Source organism: Sorex araneus, chromosome 1 (genome assembly GCF_027595985.1).
Source record: "Sorex araneus isolate mSorAra2 chromosome 1, mSorAra2.pri, whole genome shotgun sequence".
In the NCBI taxonomy this organism is placed as follows: domain Eukaryota; kingdom Metazoa; phylum Chordata; class Mammalia; order Eulipotyphla; family Soricidae; genus Sorex; species Sorex araneus.
In genome coordinates, this window is record NC_073302.1 from 236,700,287 (window position 1) to 236,723,209 (window position 22,923).

General features: G+C 40.6%; 1 protein-coding gene across 3 annotated transcripts; it reads left to right on the forward strand.

The window, feature by feature from the left end:
- The first annotated feature begins 269 nt into the window (after positions 1-269).
- Positions 270-22,436, forward strand: N4BP2L2 (NEDD4 binding protein 2 like 2). Of its 3 annotated transcripts, XM_012931818.2 has the most exons (6): positions 270-466; positions 2,487-3,544; positions 9,932-10,056; positions 15,663-15,751; positions 16,133-16,209; positions 20,815-22,436. In XM_012931818.2, exons 2-6 carry the CDS (start codon positions 2,487-2,489, stop codon positions 21,011-21,013), a joined length of 1,548 nt encoding a protein of 515 aa, XP_012787272.1. In that variant the 5' UTR covers positions 270-466; the 3' UTR covers positions 21,014-22,436. The 3 variants fall into 3 exon arrangements, with proteins under 3 accessions (XP_012787272.1, XP_054988902.1, XP_054988954.1); XM_055132927.1 differs by lacking the exon at positions 270-466 and having other exon boundaries at positions 2,938-3,089; XM_055132979.1 differs by lacking the exons at positions 270-466; positions 2,487-3,544 and having other exon boundaries at positions 9,955-10,006.
- The last annotated feature ends 487 nt before the right edge of the window (positions 22,437-22,923 follow it).

Consider the following 22,923-nt stretch of genomic DNA (forward strand, 5'->3'; position numbering starts at 1 on the left):
AAAGGAACTCTAGTTCTCTTTGTCTTCCGGAACAACTCGCAGCCTTTTTCAGCCAAAATTGAAATTTCTAAATAACTTCCTCTCCGGATGTAGAAACCAATTCCGGCTTACAGGCGTTGCCACATTTCTCCGTGTGTCGCGCAGAGGGTTCTGGGAGATGAAGTCCGTTAGTGCGACAGCTCCAGGCAGGGCTGCGAACGCCGGACTCCGATTCCCACAATGCCTGGCGCCCCTCGGCGATTCCTACCGGGGTTGCCGCGAGGCGGCCGCCATCTTGCGTACGGCGCTGCGGTTTGTTGCCGTGGTCCCGAGGTCTGGAGTTTCAGGCTCTCCGCCCGGACCGCTGCCGTAGGGCCGTTTTCCTGCGCCTTTTTGGTTTTGGTGTCGGTTTTTCTCTGTCTCGGGAGTGCCTGCTCTCTGAGAGGTTTCGTTGGGAGAGAAAGGTAATGCAGAGCGGTAGAGTAAGGTGAGTGTGTGGGGACGTTTTCCGGTTGGTTTCTTCGCCCTCGCGGCGCCTCGGGCGGTCCCGATGCTCGGGAGCCCGCCGTGGACCTTCCCGCCCCAGAGACTTCCAGAATCCCAGAAGGAACCTGAGCGTGTGTGGCCTGGGGCTGGTGCGGGCCGGGCTCGGGCGGCGCCGCCGGCGAGGAGAGAGGCCGGGCCAGGCCGCCGAGGCCGCCTGCCGCTCACCTGCGCCGGCCCGTGGCTGTCCCCGCCCGCCGCCGCCGCCGCGCGGAGAGCTACTGGGCTCGACCTCGGGGCGCGGCAGGGAGCTAAGGAGAGAGCGCTTTGCGCCCCGTCCCTTCCGGACAGACCGACCTGAGTTTGATTAGGGGGGGTGCGGGCGGGATGCGGCCAGTGTCTTTGCTGACCAGCGTGGACCTGAGTTGCCTCGTTCTCCGAGCAGCCGCGGTGGTTTTCCTGTGAGGTGATGGCAGATGGAGTGGAGCCTGCAGGCACCAGTACCGGGCACCAGTACCGTCTCCGTTGTGAGAGTTGTTGTTAACGTTTTTGGCTTATCGAATATGCCACGAGGAGCTTGCCGGGCTCTCCGAGAGGGACGGAGGAATCGGACCCGGGTCGGCTGCGTGCAAGGCAAGCGCCCTACCCGTGCTATCTGTCACTCCAGTCCATGGCTTTATATATAAAAAAAAAGTTGTGGGACAAGGGGCCATCTCTGGTAGTGCTCAAGGTTTATTCATAGTTCACTCCTGGCCGTCCTCCATGGACCATACATGGGGGGTTGGGGGGTAGGGATACAAACAGTGTCCCTGCAAGCCGCTGTGCTCTCACCTGCATGGTGCTTTAAAAGAGAAGATGGTTAGGATGCAGTTTTCCTGATCTAGTTTCATGTGTTTGGCAAATTAACACCCCTTAGCTACCCATGGTGTATCTGATAACGCCAAAAACAGTAACAGCAAATTTCACATGGAGACGTTACTGGTGCCCGCTCGAGCAAATCGATGAGCAACGGGATGAGAGTGACAGTAGTACACAATTGAGTATACTAACAAAATATGTTATATATAGCTATTGGGCCGAAGAATTTGGCCCCAAAACAAAAATGTTTTTAAACAGAAAAGACAGCGGTGCTATTGGTTCACACCTATGTTCTCTTCAGTACAGAAACGCATTGTTGAGGGAACAGAGCCATAGTTCAGCAAGTAGGGTACTTGCCTTGCACAGTTCTCACTCGGGTTTCATCCTCAGCCCCCTTATAGTTCCCCAAACCCTGCCAGGAGTGATCCTTCAGCACAGAGCCTTGAGCACAGCCAGGCGTGGCTCCCAAACAACCAAGAAGAAAGCATTTAGACTGAAAGTAGGGACTGAGAGATGGCCGGGTTGGAATCCTGGGCTCAGTCCCTGGCACTGCAAGGTGAGACTGCCCTATTGAAAAAAAAGGGAGGGAGGGCAGTGCCTTATTAAGTTGCAATTTTATGAGTTTTGTGTTTTGAGAAAACACAAAACATTAGAAGGTGCTATCACAAATTTAAATGTCTTTTTTAAAAAAATTTCTGGGCTGGAGAAATAGCACAGCGGATAGGGCATTTGCCTTGCACGTGGCTGACCCAGGTTCCATTCTTCCATCCCTCTCAGAGAGCCCTCTCAGAGAGCCCGGTAAGCTACCTAAAGTATCCCTCCTACACAGCAGAGCCTGGGGATATTCGATAAGCCAAAAAACAGTAACAGGTCTCACAATGGAGACGTTACTGGTGCCCACTCAAGCAAATGGATGAACAAAGATTTGTTTATAGCTATATACAGTGCTATATTTTAGTTTCTGAAGACATTTTGTTTAGATTTTTGGGGGAGAATAGTAGTCACAGCAGGGCTTACTCTTGCTTTGCTCAGGGATCACTCCTGGTAGTGCTGGGGATTGGGCCCAGGTTGGCTTCATTCAAGGTAAATACTGTCCTGTCTCTCCAGTTCCTTGTTTAGGTTTTTTAGTTGTTAAATATTTATTGTGTAATTTATTTTCTCCTCAGATGCCTTATGGAGAAACTGAAGTTAATGGGAAGGAATTAAGTGAACCACGCAATAAAAAATTGAAGGCAACTGAAGAGCGTTCCAGTTTTCCTCGTCAGTGTAGGATTCATTTTCACAGACTCCAAGAGAAAACTGGAACTGATGTGGCGAGTAATTCTCAAGTGGACAAAACCAAAACTACAGATTTACTGAGGCCAGATGTTACTGTGGATGCAAGGCCTCCATTAAAATCTGATGATGGAATATATAGTACAAGTAAAGCATTTATAGGACCCCTTTACAAGCCTGAGAAAAAGAAAAGTGAAAAAAGGACCAATAGCAAAGGAAGAAAAGAACAAAAACAGAAATTTAACTTAAAAAAATCAGAGATTGACAGTGAATTATCCCAATTTTATAAAGAGATTGAAGAGCTTGAGAATGAAAAAGTTGATTCTGAAGATGGTTGTAAGGAACCTGGCCCCTCTGAAGATCAACATCATAAAAATGATCTCTTCAATTCTGAAGAAAAAGAAGAAAGAGGTATCAGTAATGCTCTTCAAGCCCATTGTGCTGATCAACAGTATGTGGAGAATGAGCCTGACAAACATCCTTGTAATGGACAGGTAATCCCTTCAGTTTGTGATGTTTCATTTACTTCCTTCAGGCCTGAATGGCCACCAGTTCCTTCTTTTGTAGTACCCCATGGTCCTCCTCTTCCCAGTTTTAACTATTTAAATATTCAGAGACTCAATGCTCCACCAAATCTGCCATCAGAGATTTTCTGTGCCCATGATAGCTCTCACATACAAAATGGGTTTTATGAAAATAGCTGTCATGTTAATTGGAACAGTTTGACTTTTGACCAGAACAAAGAATATGCAGACTACGGTGTAGAAGATGGATATGTTGGTTTCTGTGAAACCAGCGCAGTGCATTGGAAAGATCCTTCTATGGATGAGTATAATAGAACAGACAGGTTCCTAAACCAGCAGTTTCAAGAGGAAAAGTTGAATAAATTGCAAAAGTTACTCATTCTTTTAAGGGGCTTGCCTGGTTCTGGGAAAACAACTTTATCTCGGTAAGTAAAAGATGCAGGTGAATACTTGGTAATTCATTACTTTAAGATTGCAAATGATAGTTGCAGTAAATGACAAATATTTTCATGTTTCTAGTAGGCAGTTTTTAATTTGTCATACTTCAGTATCATATCTGTCAATGTAAATTTTTTTAAAAATTTTTTTTTCAATGTAAATATTTTTTAAACGTTTTTTGTTACGGACTTTAAAATACAGCATGTTTATTTATGCCAGTGATGAGATTCTGAGAATTGTGCTTACATTCCCTTTAAGTTGTCTGTTTGAGAATAATTGGACCTAAGAGTTTAAAGGTGGACTTAGTGTTTGATGATTTGGACTTTGACTCTGCTATTGCACCATATATTCCTGGACAGGTTTGCTATCAATAGAATATTTACTTCTTTGCAATTATTTTTGAAGCAGTTTGAGTATATTTTAAGTATTGTGGTATATTAAAACATTGATTGGCAGAGGAGATATTTTGGTTTCTTTAAATATAAGAAGTTTGACCCAAATGTTGTAAATTCCTGTTTTTATTACGTTAAAAAAGATACTGATGTGGGGCTGGAGCGATAATACAGCAGGTAGAGTGTTTGCCTTGCATGCAGCCAACCTGGGTTCGATTCCCAGCATTCCATATGGTCCCCCGAGCACCGCCAGGAGTGATTCCTGAGTGTAGAGCCAGGAGTCAGCCCTGAGCATCACCGGGTGTGACCCAAAAAGCCAAAAAAAAAAAAAAAGATACTGATGCAATGGTGAAAAATAGTACAAAGAAAAACAATACACATTCTTTGCAGTTTATAGAGGATGATTCCAAATGTATACTAACATAAAGAAAAAATTATTTGATGATCAGGAAAGATAGCACAGACTTTAATGTTCTTGCCTTTGCCTTGCTTGCAGCTTACCATGGTGGTTTCATACACAGACACACACACACACACAAGAGTACCTAAGCACTGCCAGGAGTGACCCCTAAGCACCACTGGGTATGACCCACCCCCACCCCCAGGGTTTTTATTTGATATTTTTGGATAAGATAAAGGTTCGAGGAACTAATTTGTTAATGTTTATTTTACTTATTTGCTTGTGTAAATCCATCTCAGAAAACCTATTTGTTCATCTGTTGTTTTCAGGACCTCTTTGTGGTATTTATTTGTGATCCTCTTGGTCTCTTGCTTTTACTGCTCTTTGCATTTAGCTTAAGGTATTTAAGACAGCATTGTTTTATTTTATTAATATATAATAGTCACTAATTTGATTATAAATGAGAGTAGTTTACACTTTACTAGCAGATTCTAATACAATCAGACTACAGTCTAACAATACTCTGAGTATTTACAGGTAAGTTAATGTAAAACAGTCTATGCAACCTTTGTACATATGATGAAATGCTGGCTTTTTTATTTTTAGGCAAACAGCACTTTGAAAGGTTGATTTGAAGCAGAATCAATATTTCTGAAAATATGTTTTATTTTTTGGCGGGGTGGGCAAGTGACCACATGGCAGTGTTCATGGGTCATTCCTGGCTCCGCACTCACAAATCACTCCTGGCAGAGCTTGGGGGACCAACATGTGGTGCCGAACCATATTACCAGACAATATGTGTGCTTGAACCCAGGCAAATCACATGCAAGACAAGCTCGCTGTCTGCTATATTTTCACTCCTGCTCCCAGAATCAGTATTTTGTCATTTTATTTATTAAAGATGATTTGTTACAGACATTCAATATTCCAACACCAGTCCCACCACCATTGCACCTTCCCACTATTATTCCAATTTCCCAACTATCCCTTAAGCCTACCCCTATAGCAGGCTCTTAGTAATTTAGAACCGGTACTCTCAAGATAGAATTTTGTTACCATTTGAAATCAGCCAGAGAATTCTGGGTTTTTTTGGGGGGGGGGATTTTTGTTGTTTTCTTTTCTGGGGTGGTCACATCCGCCGATGCTTGGGGGTTTCTACTGGCTCTGCACTCAGGAGTTACTCCTGGCAGTACTTGAGGGACCATATAGGATGCCGGGATCGAACCCGGGTCTGCCTTGTGCAAGGCAAACACCCACCCTGCTGTGCTATCATTCGGGCCCCAGCCAGAGAATTTGTCTCACTGATTGAACACAGGATCATTTAAGGTATCACACTTCATGGATTTGGGCTATAGGTTTTATTAGATTCTTATATCCTATCTATACAAAGAGGAGGGCTGAATTTGTTTAAAAAAAAAAAAAACATTTGGTAGGGACAATACCTGGCTATGTGCTTAGAGATAGGACAGGTCTTGGGGTTCAGGGGTCCTTTTGGGGTACTGGGGATCAAACCCAGGACAACTGCATGTAAGGCAAGTTATTTTAAACCATCAAAATTGTAGTAAGTTTTGTGGGGATGGGGTTGGGCCACACTTGGGGTGCCCAGGTCTCCTGGTTCTATACTCAGGGTTCTTCACTGGTGTTGCTTGGGGAATCATATACTATACCCAGGGGGGCTGTTCCTGGCATGCTTCTTCCCTTTCGTGCTATTACTCTGGTGCTTCTAGTAATGTGCTAGTTTATCAGTTTCCAGAGAAACAGGAAGGTATTTTTCCCTCTCCTCCTTTTTTTTTTTTTTGCTTTTTGGGTCACACCTGGCGATGCACAAGGGTCACTCCTGGCTCTGCACTCAGGAATTACCCCTGGCGGTGCTCAGGGGACCATATGGGATGCTGGGAATCGAACCCGGGTCGGCCGCGTGCAAGGCAAACGCCCTACCCGCTGTGCTATCACTCCAGCCCCACCTCTCCTCCTTTTGGAGGATATCTTCTTTTCAATTATTGAGGAAAGTTATGTTTTCTTTTTTGGGTTTATAGACAACATGCTTAGGTGGTGCTTAGGGCTTCCTCCTTGCTTTGTGCTCAGGGATCATTCTTGATGGTGCTCTGCTGGTAGGCATGGAACCTGCGTCTGCTCCTTTGTTACCACTATGCTGTGCTATATCTCTAACCCATTAGTCTTTGTACTACTGGCATTTCTCAGCCAACCAGCACTAGCTCAAGGATGCCGTGCTGCTTGGACCCTGTGATGCCAAGAATATCGGGTGTGGGGTCCCCCCTGCGGGCATCATCCTGTCCCGCAGGGAGGACCCTTCGTGGGGCTAAGGAGGGGACATAACCGAATGAACAGACGCAGAGCCAGAAGGAGGAGGAGAGAGAGAGTTTATTCACAGCAGTTACAATACTTATACCTCTTGGTGGGAGGGGGGCGGTATGCATGCTTGGACCCCCATAGGAACAATAGTAAAATGCAGATCAGGCATGGGTGTTGGCTAGTGAGAGAGGAATGGCGAACTGATAAGATCAGTAAGGTCAGCAGTGGTGACCTTGTTACAGGAATCCCAAGTAAGCCTCTGCTTGACTAGAGGATAAGAGCGGGGCTTGTAAAATGGCTCCCTACAATCGGGACACCCTGTGATTCTGGGGTTCTCCAGGGCTGCACCTAGTGATACCCAGGGAACCATGTGGTGCTGGGATTGGATTCTTAGGGTGTGCCCTGATTGGTATATTATCTCCCCTGTAGGTCTCTAAATTCAAGGAGTGTTTAGCATAAAGGTAATGTTCAAGACTGCTTGGTAGGCAATAAAGGATTCATGAAGTATCAGTTTTACTGGAGGGGAAATTACTTCTGTTTTTAAAAATGCTTAGAGATATGTTTAAGCAAAGTATAGTTCGTAAAACAGTTTTAAATAGGCCATGAAAATTAACTCTCTTTGTTGGCTTTGGACTAGCTTTCCCAAAACAGGGTTTAAGGAAGAAGATTTACATTTGTTCCTGAAGTGAAAAATCATAAACAGGGCGTACATTCATTATTTATGGTTGCTAACAAGACTCACTTCCTAACTGACCTGGCCGTAGACCAGAGATATCTTTCAGCTCCTGCCTGGGTTGCTCCACAGTGAGAGAAACTGTTCTGGACAGAAGTTGATAGACTGTAGTTTGATTTTGGGAATGACATCCTAATAACTTTGCCATATTCTTGTCGTGGGAGTTAAACCTTCAGCATTATTCACAAAAGGTTTGCTTGTTTCCCCATCCACCGTGTTTGAAGCTAGTCACTGAATCTAACTAGCACTCAGGAAGTGAATACCAGGAAGCAGGGATCATTGTAAATCATTGGTTTGGGGGTCAGAGATCTATCTTGGCTCACCGTGACCACATTTGTTAACTCAGGTGACCAGATTTTTTTTTTTTTTTTTCCTTTTTGGGTCACACCCGGCATTGCACAGGGTTTACTCCTGGCTTATGCACTCAGGAATTACTCCTGCATTGCTCAGGGGACCATATGGGATGCTGGGAATCGAACCCGGGTCGGCCGCATACAAGGCAAACGCCCTACCCGCTGTGCTATTGCTCCAGCCCCTCAGGTGACCTGATTTTTAAAATTATTTTCATTCTTGAACTTCCTTACTGTTAAAGTACCAAGCTTATTAGAACTAAATGAAGTCAGATGTATGTATAAATATGCTTGGCATATAGCAAATTCCCAAGAAGATATTAAAGTGGCCAGTGGGCCAACATCCATGTGATTGGTTTTATTTTTGGTGACTTAGTTTCTCCAAATTATAAATGTTGGCATTCTGAGAATCCATTTTAGAAAGTGACTTAACTTGAAGGGTACTCTGTGTGTGTGTGTGTGTGTGTGTGTGTGTGTGTGTGTGTGTGTGTGTGTGTGTGTGTGTGTGTGTGTGTGTGTGTGTGTGTGTGTGTGTGTGTGTGTGTGTGTGTGTGTGTGTCCCAAGGTGCTAGGATTGAGCCCAGGTCAGACACATGCAAAGTAAACACCATAATTGCTCTACTATCTCTCTGGCCCTCTGTCTACTGTTTAAGCCACATGCCTGTCCCACAAAGTAAGTATACTTAAAAATATCTCTGAACTATCTTGGGGGGGGGGTGTGTGGAGATTTTCAAACTGTTGATCAGGAAGTCGGGGGCTCCTCAGAAATTCTCGGCCTGTCTGGCCTGCAGTTCAATGTTGTGAACATTGATCCTCATGATGCTGGGGGGATCTTGTAGTGCCACGCATAGAAGTAGGGTGAGCTGCATGTAATTCATGGGGTCTTAAAACCTTTTGCCAATATGACTCTCTAGGCATTATTAAATTCTCTTACTCTAAAAAAAATTATAGAATGTTACCTAATTGCCTAATGAATGAGGAAGAGAATTAGATAATATTTGTTACTGTTTGATCCAATCCTCTTACTGTGGGGTGGTTGTTGTGGTTTTGGTTTTGGGGTCACACCCAGTGGTGCTCACTCCTGGCTCTGAGCTCAGGAATCATTCCTGGTGGGGCTTGAGGGACCACTGAGCCATAGTCTGCTTACTCCTAGCTGTGCAATAAGAAACACTCCTATCAGACTCAGGGCACCAAATGGGATGCTGCAGATCAAATCTGAGTCGGCAGGCAAGCACCTTACCTGCTAAATTTTATCTCCGCATACCCCCTGACCCTCTCTGGCTCCCACTTTGGGGTTGTATATGTTGGTGATTCGTAGAAATGAATTAACCAGAGTTATCTGTAAAGACGAGTTTGTGTTTTTACGTTTTTTTGGTTTGGGACAACACCTGGCAGTGTGTTGCTATTCCCAGTACTGTGCTTGACGTCTGTTCCTCCTGGTACTTGAGGGATCACCCAGAGCTGTGAATTGAACTGGGGCCCCCTGAGGCAGCACATGCACTACAGGCCTTTGCATCGCCCTGGCCTTTGTTTGGGGATTCATGTATAAGAGAAATCTCACAAGTGTCATTCTCTGATGTGTTTTGTTTAGCGTAATCCATGTTGCTAATGGCAAGATTCCCTTTTTTAAGGCTGAATAGTGTGTAGAGCTAGATCTGCTTATATCGCTGTGGATTGAACATAGAGCCTTAGAACTGAGCAATAGCTCTGGCTAATAAATTATCACTTTTGTTTTCCTTTATTTTGTTTTGTGACTACTCCTGGCAGTGTTCAGAGGAACTTGATGAGGTGCTAGACATCAAACAGAGGTCTGCTGCACAAGAGGCAAGCACCTTACCTCTGAACTGTCTCTCCAGTCCCTGTATCTCTCTCTCTTTTTTTTTTTGAGGAGGGTACCAGGGATTGAACTATAATTATGACCTCGTACATGTGAGGCATGTGTTCTACCACTGGGTTGTATCTCCAGCTCTCCTCCCCAACAAGTTTTTTAATGCTCGCTATACTTAAGAAGATTGATATTTGAAATCTGTAGTCCCTTTAAGATTGTTCACCTCCCATGCTATTCTCTCTGCAGTGTATGTGCAGGTAAGTATAAGTAGTTCATTTAATCAGCTTTCCTGTGTGGCTTATTTCTTATGGTCAACGGGTTTTATAAATGGCACCTTTATGATTTCTTTTATTAACAGAATTCTGCTTGGTCAGAGTCGTGATGGCATTGTGTTCAGCACTGATGACTATTTTCACCATCAAGATGGGTACAGGTATAATGTTAATCAACTTGGTGATGCCCATGACTGGAACCAGAACAGAGGTTTGTTTTGGACCGAGTCTTCTGGGATAGAATATTTGATTAGGATTCAGATGGATCTGGGTTTTATTCTCAATTTAGATTTTTATCATCTGAATGATTTTGACAAGCTCTTTAAACAGTTCTGAAATCCATCTTTTTTAATCTGTAGGAAACAATGAAATTATATTTGTTCTTCCTGCTTGAGGAAAATAGGAGAATTTAGATGGAACAGCTTATTGTAAACAGCTTATCAGAATAACTGGTAAAAGAAGTGTGGGCAATTTCTGTAGGTTGTATATTCTGTACTTTTATATTCTATACCTCATAAATAAATTTGATAGCTAACGCTGTAGTTATTTCCTTAGAAGTCACGCTAATGTATTGTAAGTCTTATAATACCTTTGAATATTAAGTTTTTCACTTGCTTAAAATGTTTTAAGACAAATTCTAGACATTTTGTGCATTTCAGATTTACTTTTACTTAAGGCACATTTTACTTAACTACACTGTCATTATCAAACCTAAAAAAAAAAGCCAATTCTGGGGCACTGGAGTGATAATAGAGTGGGGAGGATGCTTGCCTTGCAACCTGACTTTTTTCCCTGGCACCCTGTATAGTCCCTGATCCCACCAGCGTGATCTTGGAGTGCTGAGCCAGGAATGAACCCTAAGCATAACTAAGTATTGCCCCCAAACAAACAAGAAATCCAATTCTTTGACATCACTTAATACCCAGTTTATAACCTAATTTCCCCTACTGCTGTATATATTTCTTTACAGTTTTGTTTGAATCAGGATCATACAACTTCTTTGAAGTATATTTGGTTACCTGTTAAGTTTAATTATGTTGATCTAAAGCAGATCCTCTCTTTTCACTCAAATCATTAGTTTATTATAGAAAATTGGTTATTTAATCATGTGGAATGTCTCATATCTTATAGTTTGCTTCCTTATAACTATCTTATTCCTTTTTCTCCTGTATTTCTTTAAATGAAACTTAGAGCTAGATTGGAGTATGTACTAGATTCAGATTTTTTATTTGTTTTTTCACAAGCAGATTGATAATTAGCTTCAAATGAACAGTCTTCTTCCTCTATTGTAAAGGTTCTATCAGTCTTTTGGGGGGGTTGTCGAGGGGAAAGGGTTGTACCACACCCCTCTGATCAATATTCCTGGCAGTGCTCAGAGAACTGTATTTTGTTTTGGGTATTTGAATTGGTGTTGGGCACATGCAAAGCAAGCACCTTACCTCCTGTTCTATATCTCCAAGTCCTATCTTATTTTAGTGGTTTTATTTTCTGGTGTTTGAGACATATCTGGCAGTGTTCAGGGAATACTCTTGGTGGGGATCAGGGGACCATATTCGGTGCCAGGGATTGGACCCAGAGTCACTGCATGCAAGGCAAGTGTATGTGCTGTACTATTTCTTCAGCCCCGATACCCCTTATTTTAGTGGTTTTAACCAACAATGAAATGTTTCTTGAGTCAGTTATTTCATTAAGGATTGCAAAATGTTGATTTTCTCAGTCCTTCTTTTCCGTGTAGTAACTAGAATTCTTCTATAAAAAGAACTTTATTTTTCATTTCAACTAGAACTAGCAACTAGGATTACCCTGAAGAACAGTTTGTGCAAGAAAAACAGAATTAATACTTTCTGTGTCAGGGGTCGGAGCGATAGCACAGCGGGTAGGGCGTTTGCCTTGCACGCGGCCGACCCGGGTTCGATCCCCGGCATCCCATATGGTCCCCCAAGCACTGCCAGGAGTAATTCTTGAGTGCAAAGCCAGGAGTAACCCCTGAGCATCGCTGGGTGTGACCCAAAAGCAAAAAAAAAAAAAATACTTTGTGTCAGTTATTAGTTTTTCAAAATAAGGAATTTCAGTGAGGGTATTTTTGAGTAAAATATTTTTGCCATTATTGTTTCATGGTTTCATTGGAAAGTTTAAAAATAAGTTTGATTGAAAGATTGAAATATTGATCTTATGAAAGTATAATTTGCCTGTATACATTAGAGAGGCATAAATATCTCAAAAAAATTATTCTAATGGCACAGAACATTATTGCCCAAATCAGATGACTATGGTATTATAATTCTAAAAATACTTGTGGTATTGCCTTGAAACTAGAAGTAGGTTAATACATTGAATCAATGATGATTGTAATAGATTTCACTGTGTATTGAGGGCAGGGGGTGTCCATACCTGGCATTGCATAGGCTTGTTCCTGGTTCTGCACTCGGGGATTACTCCTGGAACTAGGGGAATCATCTGGGATGCCAGGGTTGAACCTGGGATGACCACATGCAAGGCAAGTGCCTTACCCACTGTATCCTCTGGTCTCCAAATATCTGCACAGTGTTTTGTAGACTGAGATGTTTAGGATTTTTTTCCTTTTATTAATACTAGCCTAGAATATTTCATTAATGTTTGTGTCATGTGAATTATACTTGCTGAACAAAATAAGGTGTCTTGGTAAACTGTTGGTTTTATTATTGGTATAATAGAAGTTTTTTTCAAGGTAATGATAATGAACAATAGTTTGACATTTTGAAAATAAAAGCATGATTTGTTTCATTTAGGGTAAAATTGTTTAATTGCCCTTTTCAAATATTTGTTGAATACCAGGCATCATTTTGTGAATATCTCTTTGCTTTATCTTTATAATTATAATAGCTCTTAATTCATCTTAGACCAACCTCTTAGAAATTGAAAACATATCTATGGTGTCATTCTTAGATTATGATGATATATTTTAGGTAACAGATCTTACTGTTGGGATATTTACACATTGGTTATTAGATGCTATATTTTGGAGTACACCAGAATGTGGTATTGAATGGAGATTACTCTTGCAAATTAGACATGTTAATGACAGCCTATTTTAGAGCAGTGGTCTTCAGCCACCGGTCTGTACTGTGCTGATCTACAGGTGTAGAATGGCAGGCAACTCCTGGTCAGCCACTTTGGTTAGAACTGCTGAGCCATGACTATTGTGCAGACAGGTGCCAGTTTTCAGGTGTAAAAGGTATAAGCCTAAATCTCAGGGAGTAGGATAATTACTTTAATAAGCTTTTAAAATTTATCTATTTTTGGACCATAGCCAGAGGTGATCAAAGGCTGCTCTGAGCTGGATGTTGGTTGCTTCCAACAGTGTTTCGGGTACCATGCAGAGCTGGGGATTGCACCTGGGCCTTCTTCATTCAAAAATGTATTCCAGTTCATCGAGCTATTTCTCTGGCCCTATTTTTATTTTTTAATTATTTTTGAGTTATTCTCAGGGTGGTGCTTAAGGAGCCATGTGGTGCTATGGGTGAGATCTGGGGTCCTGCATGCAAAGTATGTGCTCTAGATTTTTGAGCCTTAAAAATCATTTTTTCAGGCTAGAGAGCTACCTTGTACATAGCTCACCCCCATTCTGTACCTAGCACGCATATGGTCCCCAGAGCATTACGAGGTGTGGCTCAGTGCCTCCCACCTCCCCACAAAAAAACAAAACAAAAAGAACTCCCCACAAAACTTTTTTTAAAGAAAAAATTAATTCTTGCTTATGATTGAGAATTAAATGGTGGAAGATGGGGTGATATCCTAGTCATGCCCCAAATTCTGAATTTTTTTTGATAGAACCATACTCCAGTACATGAGCAATGTATTTCATGCTACTCATCGCTACTTGACTAACCTTGTAAATTAAGCCTGCCCTCGCCGGATGTGACTTAGTCTTTTACACAAAAGTAAAAGAATTACATGTCTACCCAGACATCTGTATGAAGTTTTTGCATTATGTCAAATTTAGAGGCTTAAATATAAAAATTTCCATATCTTTGCATTTTGTGTTAGTCTTTAAAATTTCTATTATAGTTTATTTTCTCTTGTCTGCTTAAAAATTAAGAGGCACACAAGTATCATTAATAGTGGGTGATTGTGACAGGAATTCTCAGCCCACAGGGAATCATAGAATTACTGGGATTAGTTTAGAAAAGTTTCTATCTCAATTCAAAATTTAAGAATCATAGTTATAAGAATATCTAAAAAGTCATTGAACGGTGGTTATCAGCCACTTGGTATGTAGAATTTGTTGGCAAGTACTGATAAATCCATAGTATTTTTTTCTGAGCGGTGCTCAGGAGGCTGGAGGCCTCTTGACTTTTCTAGATCTGTTGGACTGGTGGTTCAGTGCAAAGGCTTGAGGATGCTGTGTTGCTTGAGATCTGCAGTAGAGGTGCCTCCCGGTATCCCAGGGCCCCCAAGGTCTCTCCTGACAACTCAGGAGAGCTTGTGGTGCCATGATTCAAACCGGGATTGGTCACACGCAAGTCATGTCCCTGAACTGCCTGCACTGTCTCTCCAACTCCCATAGTACTCTTTTTTAAAGCAAATCTATACTTCAGGAACATTTTTATTTTTTCTCTTCTCTTGGTTTTGTTTTTTCTGGCTCTGTGCTCAGGAATTACTTCTGGTGGGCTCAGGGGACAATATGGGGTGCTTGGGTTTGAATCCTGTGTTGGCTGCATGGAAGACAGGTTCCCTCCCTGCTAGCCCGTCTATCTCTCTAGCCCGAAAAGCTTCATTTTTAATTATATGCCTTGAACAACATAGATAAATGCAAATATTTCTGCTATAGATAACCACTTTTGATATCATAGTAACTCTTTCCAGCTTTTCGTATTTTATTTATTTTATATATATATATATTTTTTTTAATCTTTTTTTTTTTTTGCCTTTTGGGTCACACCCAGCGATGCACAGGGGTTACTCCTGGCTCACGCACTCAGGAATTATTCCTGGCATTGCTCGGGGGACCATGTGGGATACTGGGAATCGAACCTGGGTCGGCATGAGCAAGGCAAATGCCCTACCTGCTATGCTATCGCTCCAGCCCCCCTTTGTATTTTAATCAAATATAAGATCTTACATATTGTTTCATTACTTGCTGTTTTCCATTGGCACTCTCCATCTTTCCTTGTCAGTAAATATGTACCTCTTATGCTCAGATGTTGTCCAGAAACAAGGTGTACCTATATTTCCTGTAAATGAAACTTAGCTTTAGACTGTAGGTTTGCAAATTTGTCAAAAGCAGCATTCAGTTTGGAAAATAGAAATTGAATGTGGTTGTCGCTTTAATTTCCGTTTAGTCTAATGGAGTGCCCCCTCTCCCCCTTAGCTCTTTGATTTTTTTTTTTTTCCTTTTTGGGTCTCACCCAGTGATGCACAGGGATGCTCAGGGGACCATATGAGATGCTGGGAATTGGACCCAGGTTGGCCGTCTGCAAGCCGCGTGCAAGGCAAACGCCCTACCCGCTATTCTGTCACTCTAGCCCCAGCTCTTTCATTTTTAAGTGGCATTGATTCAGTATTTGCATAGTTTTGTTTCTTAAGTGCAGAGGTGTGGAAAATTTCTTGATGGAGTGTTCTTGCATTACCTTATTACCTTATTTTTTTTTTACTGTTTCTATTCCGTCTCTTCATTTCAAAGTCCTTGTCACCTTGTTTTATCTAAATTTTTATAGCATGTTATAGTAAAGACAGTAAATCTTTAAATTGCCAGAACATAATGTTACATTTTATTTTATTTTGACCTAATGGTTCTTTTTAAATTTTTTTTATTTTTAATTTATTTTATTATTTCAGCAAAACAAGCCATCAATCAGGGGAGATCTCCAGTTATAATAGACAACACTAATACACAAGCTTGGGAAATGAAACCATATGTGGAAATGGTAAATATGAAACATGAGAGTGTTCTTATATTTTGTCAATTTTTTTGTATTCTGAAATTTAGAATATTTACCATTTATCATGAAAACTTTTGTCCTTATTATCTAAAGAGGTATGTACAGTTACATAGTTTTTGAAAAATTAGGAATAATGCTTTCTGAAGAATATGTTCATTTTACTGTTTTCACCAGTAGTTTGAGAATAGTAATTGGAATTTGTCCATTTACGTGATCTTACTGTTTTTATAAACACAAATGTGATGTTTTATTTTAAAAGTTAAATTTTCTTGGTTGAGCAAATGTAGTAGTTTTGAAAAATAAAACTTGTCTTTTACTTTAAGAAATATTCTCTGGGTTTTTGTTTTTTTCTTTCTCTTTGTATAGGCCATAGGAAAAGGGTACAGAGTTGAGTTTCATGAACCAGAAACTTGGTGGAAATTTGATCCTGAGGAGTTAGAAAAGTAAGGCACTCAATTTTTTTTTAATTCTAATGTTTTTCTACTTTTTTCTTTATATATTTCCTTTACTAGTTTGTCTTGTTGTAACTCTGCTGTTTGTGAACTAGGTACTACTCCTTTTTATTAAGAACACTGGAAGTGTCGGGCTGGGATGATAGTACAGTGGGTAGGGCCATGCCTTACATCCGGGTGGTGCGATTCGACCCTCAGCATCCATATGGTCTTGATCCCCACCAGAAGCAAATCCTGAGCACAGTCAGGAGTAAGCTCTGAGCACCCCTGGGTGTTGCCCCAAAATAAAACTAAAAGAACATAGGGGGGGAAAAAATCAACCTGGACTTGAAAAATCAATCATTTTGAAGAGCCTTACCTTATTACAGTTTATTAAACTTCCCTCTTTAAATGTAATTATCTCTTAGTTGATTTTCTTTATCACTTCAAGATTTATGGAATGTTAATGGAGATCAGAAAACTGAGGGAAATTAGGACTTTTCACTCTGGCTTTTATCTAGGCCTCGATCACTGCGTGCCCTTAATTTAATTAATTTATTTTTGCTTTTTGGGTCATACCCAGCAATGCTCAGGGGTTACTCCTGGTTCTGCACTCAGGAATTACTCCTGGTGGTACTTGGGGGACCATATGGGATGCTGGAAATTGAACCTGGGTTGGCCTCATGCAAGGCAAATGCCCTACCTGCTGTGCTATTATTCCAGCCATTCTGCATGCCCTTTTAACTTCATCATCATCTCATTTTTGGTCTAATAGCCTCTTTACTTGTTGCTTTCTTGCTCTCTTATCAGTCTTAACTATTACTGATTTATGCCTCTCATAACTGAAATCCTTGAAATTCAATGTGTTTTGGAATTACATACATTTTTTATTTTATAAAGATAATATAAGGCATACATAATTAAAACTCTGCTAGCAGAGTTTAGGGAAACATGTCATAATCAAACATGTTAGATATTTCATTGCAAGTCAGAACTTGTTGATCAAAATATAAAGATAAGATTCTACATGATCTAACATTATTAACATTAGTCCTAGTGGATCGTGCTACCACGTGAGTACAAGTCTGTTGAGATTTTGCTCCCATGTGAATCAGCTGAAAACTGAGTTTTCAGAATTTCAGAATATTTTTGTTTCAGTATTTGTGGGAGGGATCATGGACTTGTATTACTTTCATCTTTGTTTTCTCATTTGTTTCCCTTTATCTCTTTCTGATCACATCACTGGTGTTCCTGATTACTCTTCTTTCAGTACTTAACATGGCCTACCCAAGCTGCTTTAGATAAATAGTTTTCACATAACTCTGACCTAACTTGTGAAGTTATTCCTTTAATGCAGTAGGTTTTATATATTCACAGAGTTGTATGAGCATCACTTCTCTTTTTAAACCAGTATTTCCCTTCCACCTCAGTTAAGATGCTCCTGGCTTAAAATTATAATTCTGTGGTATTTAGTATATTTAAATATTTACCTCTTGCTTTTTATCCCTTTGGTTTCCATTTTCCCCTCTCCGATTTTTCATGTCTTGTGCTTATATCTGGAGAGATCAGTTGATAGATTTGTGAATGTGTGTGTGTGTCTGTGTGTGTGTGTCTGTGTGTGTGTGTGAGAGAGAGAGAGAGAGAGAGAGAGAGAGAGAGAGAGAGAGAGAAAGAGCGAGAGAGCAACAAATTCCTTGCTTTGTACTTAAAAATTACTCTTTTTTGGTTTTGGGTGGTACTTGGGGGTTTCTCTCGGCTCTGACCTCAGAAATTCTTTTTCTTTTTGGGTTATACCTGGCAATGCACAGGGATTACTCCTGGCTAATGCACTCAGGAATAACTCCTGGCGGTGCTCAGGGGACTGTATGGAATGCTTGGAATCGAACCTGGGTTGACAACATGCAGAGCAAACTCCTTACCTGCTGTGCTATTGCTCCAGCCCCTCAGAAATTATTCTTGGCGGTGTTTTGGAGGAACCATATAGGATGTCAGGGATTCAACCCTTAGGCAAATACCCTGCCTTATGAATTACTCATGGTCGTGCTCAGGGGACTATGCATTGGTGAGGATTGAACCCAGGCCTCCCATGTGCAAAACATGAACTCATGGGGCAGAGGGATAGTAGAGTGTGTAGAAAGCACTTGCCTTAAATGTGGTCAACCTGGGTTTTATTCCTAGCACCTAATATGGTCCCAGACCATTGTCAGTAATGATCCCTGACCACAGAGCCAGAAGTAAGCCTGAGCACCCCTAAGTATGACCCAAAAGCCAAATAATAAATAAAATCATACAGTTGTATTCATTGTATCTACTTTCTTTCATTCAACATTACGTTTGGGAGCTATGTCCAAGTAGTTGCACCATTAGTAATAATTTGCTGTTGATAGTATATTTAAAAGAGCAGTAAGTGGAATAGGGAAATAGCTCAAAGGGCTCATGTGCTTGTCTTGTATGAGTCTAAGTATCAGCAACATGGCTCCAAGGCCCACTGAGCACTGCTTCAGAGGATCCGCAACTCCAAAAGAAAGCGATAAGAAGGAACTAAAACAAGATAGAAGCTGTTTTTTGTTGATTTTTGTAAGTCCTAGATCTTTTTTGGGGGGGTTCTTTTTTTTTCCTTCTTTTTTTTTTTTTTTAATTCTTTAAATTGTATTGAATCACCGTGAGATAGTTACAAGCTTTCATGTTTGGGTTACAATCTCACAATGATCAAACACCCATCCCTCCACCAGTGCACATTCCCCACCACCAATATCCCAGGAATACCCCACATTTCCCACCATCCCCCTGCCTCTAAAGCAGACAATATTCCCCATATTCTCTCTCTACTTTTGGGCATTATGGCTTGCAACACAGACACTGAGAGGCCATCATGTTTGGTCCATTATCTACTTTCGGCACACATCTCCCATCCTGACTGATTCCTCCAGCCATCATTTTCTTAGTGATCCCTCCTCTATTCCATCTGCCTTCTCCCCTCAGCTCATGAAGCAGTCTTCCAGCTATGGGGCAATCCCCCTGGCCCTTGTATCTACCGTCCTTGGGTGTCAGCCTCATGTGATGCTACCCTACACTCCACAAATGAGTGCAGTCCCTCTATGTCTGTCCCTCTTTCTGACTCATTTCACTTAGCATGATACTCTCCATGTTTATCCATTTATAAGCAAATTTCATGACTTTATCTCTCCTCACAGCTGCATAGTATTCCATTGTATAGATGTACCAAAGTTTCTTTAACCAGTCATCTGTTTTAGGGCACTTGGGTTGTTTCCATATTTTGGCTATTGTAAGCAGAGCTGCAATGAATATATAGGTACAGATGTCATTTCTACTGTGCTCTTTTGCATCCTTGGGATATATTCCCAGAAGTGGTATTGCGGGGGTCATATGGAAGCTTAATTTTTAGTTTTTGAAAGACTGTCCATATTGTTTTCCAGAAAGGCTGGACCAGTTGGCATTCCCACCAACAGTGAAGGAGCGTCACTTTCTCCTTACATCCAGGCCAGCACTGGTTGCTTTTCTAGAACTTCTAACAGTTCTAAAATTCTCAAAATAGTATTATAAATATTTGCTGTTATTCAAAAAGGGAGATTTTAAAACCCAGTGGGTCAGTAATTCAGTAGTTATGTTTTTATGAAGAAGGTGTAATCAGTTAGCATCTTGCCATGATTCATGTCTTGCGTATCTCGCACCCACACTCATATGTATCTCCCTTATTATTGGGCCACATTTGGTAAGACTCAAGATCTATTTATTCCCTGTACAATGTTCAGGGCTACTCTTGGGCCATACCCAACAGTGCTCAGGACTTATTCCTGGCTCAGTGTCCTGGGTCTGCGTTCAGGGATTACTCTTGGCAGGGCTTGGGAGACCATGTGGGATTCAAAGGATAAATTCTGGGTCAGCCACATGCAGGGCCAGCCCCCTCCCCACTGTACTATCACTCCGGCCCTGCTGAGGGCCACTTTTAGTGCCACAGATTGAACTTGGGGCTTCTGTGGCAAAGCATGCACTCCAGCCCTTAGAGCCATCTTTCTGGCCTGATGATTCATTGTATCTCTAAACCTTTAAAAAATATTAATACCTTGGAGAGGCAGTGTAACTTTTAAGTATAAAATATAGGGAAATGAGATATATGTTCTAATTTATTTGCAAAATACAATTTTGAATCTGTACTCTAATTTCCCAGTTGGTGGTATTACCCTGTGGGGTGCACTAGAATAGCGTGGGATGGGTAGTGTGGTCTTAGGGGCAGTTAGGGCACTTTCTCTTTATTTACTTTTTGTTTTGGGGAAGAGGGACACACATCTATTGGTACTCAGGGTTTACTCTGGCTCTGTACTCGGGAACTACTCTTGGTGGTGTTCAGGGGACCATATGGGATGCTGGGGACCAAACCCCCCCCCCCCAATCATGTGCAAGACAAAAGCCTTAACTGCTGCATTTTCTCTCCAGCCCCTGTCTTGCTTATTTACTTTACTAAAGTAGATTTTCAGGGAGTGCTGAGTGATTTTTTTTTTTTTTGAGAAGGGTGTTATAGGCCAAATAAGTATGGGAAACTCAGCTTTAGCCTATACATTCTTTAAAAAGAAATAAAATCCTTTTCTTTTTTGTTAGGAGGAATAAACATGGTGTGTCTCGACAGAAGATTGCTCAGATGTTGGATCGTTATGAATATGAAATGTCAATCTCCATTGTAATGAATTCAGTGGAACCATCACACAAAAGCACACAGATATCTCCTTCAGAGGAGAGACAGAGGTGGGAAGGCTCTCTAGACTCACAAAATCAAGTGTGTGTTACAAATAATCAGTAACTTGAGTATTTTTAGGTAACGCATTGGTTGCGTGCCCTGGAAAACAAGTAATGAGCCTGTCTTAAAGTTTAAATAGTCGCAAATAAAAAAAAAACTAAGGACTAAGGGTGCCTCATAAAGGATAGTCCCAGTAAGTTGTTTAAATTCTAAACTGTAAATAAAAATTATATAAAAATGTATTTTAAATGTTTTTAATAATATTTTGTTGTAATACCTTTGGTTATTATGAAAACATCTGGGTAGAATGAGTAGAAACTAGATTGTTTTTCTACAATTGAATTTTAAGCTAATTTTATGAATTTTGTAGATGATGTTGAAAAGTTTTATAGTTCATACCTAAATCTCACTTTTCATAAAATTTCAGTATTTTTCTTGGACTTCCTCAAATATACAAAACATTAATTTATTGTAGGTACCTGAGTTGATTCTCCTGTTCATTATTTAAGTAAAATTATGCTTATGTAAATTCATCTCTGATGAAAATATCTCTAAGCTATAATTAACATCATTTAGTGAAACCAAATTTACCATCAAATATCATAATAATTCTAGCAATCACGTTGACTCTTTTCTGTAATCTATGTATTTTTTCATTATAATCTGTACAGATTTTTCACTTGATCAAGCCATCTTCCCATACTCCCCAATTTTGGAATGGATAGAGAAATAGCTATATTATTAGAAAAATCACTTAGGCTATTCTGATAGCGTTTAACTTTTTTCTTTTTTAATACAGCTTAAATATAAAAATATTTTGGACAGATGTTTAGCAACTGTCTTATAGGATATTTTATTTCTGTTTCTGATTTTACTCTGTAGAGCTAACTGTATCACTCCTTCACTGTAGCTTTGTTAGATTATTCTTCTGAACTTGATTTTAAAATTAAGATGAAATTAATTTCAGACATCCTTATTTTTGCTTTTTTTTTGTTTTGGGGCCACACCAGGAGGTGCTCAGACTTACTCCTGGCTCTGTGCTTAGGGATTGCTCCTGGTGGTACTGGGGGACCATAGGTGGTATTGGGGATTGATCCCCAGTTGGCTGCTTGTAAGGCAGATGCCCCACCTACTTTAATATCTCTCCAGATACTCAATCTTTGCTTTGATTGTTCTTTTTTAGGGGAAGAAGAAAAACCAATTTCTTGCTATACAAATGTCATCAACTTATATGTTGCTTAATATTACTTCATAACCATTAAGCTATTCTAAAGTAGCCCATTCCAAATCCCAAATCTTTTTGTGTAAAATCTGCTGTTGTTTTTAACTTCATTTTAAATGTTCACCCACATCTTTATATTACTTTTTAATTAATGAGTTGTTAAGTAATCTAAGTTGCAAGGCTCAAAACTAAATACAGTACCCTCAACAAGACCTTGATTACTTTGTATTTAGTGAGATAATAAACTTGACTTGTACTATTCAATACTGTTTACAGTTGAATGAGTACTACATTGCTTTGTGTGTGTATGTCTGTGTGTTCAACTAATGTAGGAGGGGTTTGCTATTTCATATTGGTGGGTAAATATATATTTATAGGTATACACATCACCTACTTTCACATATTGTTTCAGAATAAATACTTTTTAGAACATGGTCTTGGGTTACCTAATATTTTATTGTGCAAATTAGTATGGTTTTTGTTAGTTTGTTTTTTGGTTTTGGGCTATTCCCTGTGTGCTCAGGGCTTACTCCTAGCTCTGCACTTCAGAGATCACTTCCATTGTAGTTGGGGGGAACTATATGTAGTACCAGAGATTGAACCCAGGTTGACTGCATGAAAGACAAACAAGCAACTTACCTGTTAATGCTATCTCCCTGGCCCTTAAATTAGCACATTTTAAAAATAGTATAGAGGGTTTCATTGGGGTCGGGTCAAGCAGCTGGTAGACTGTATATATCCCTTTTTCTCT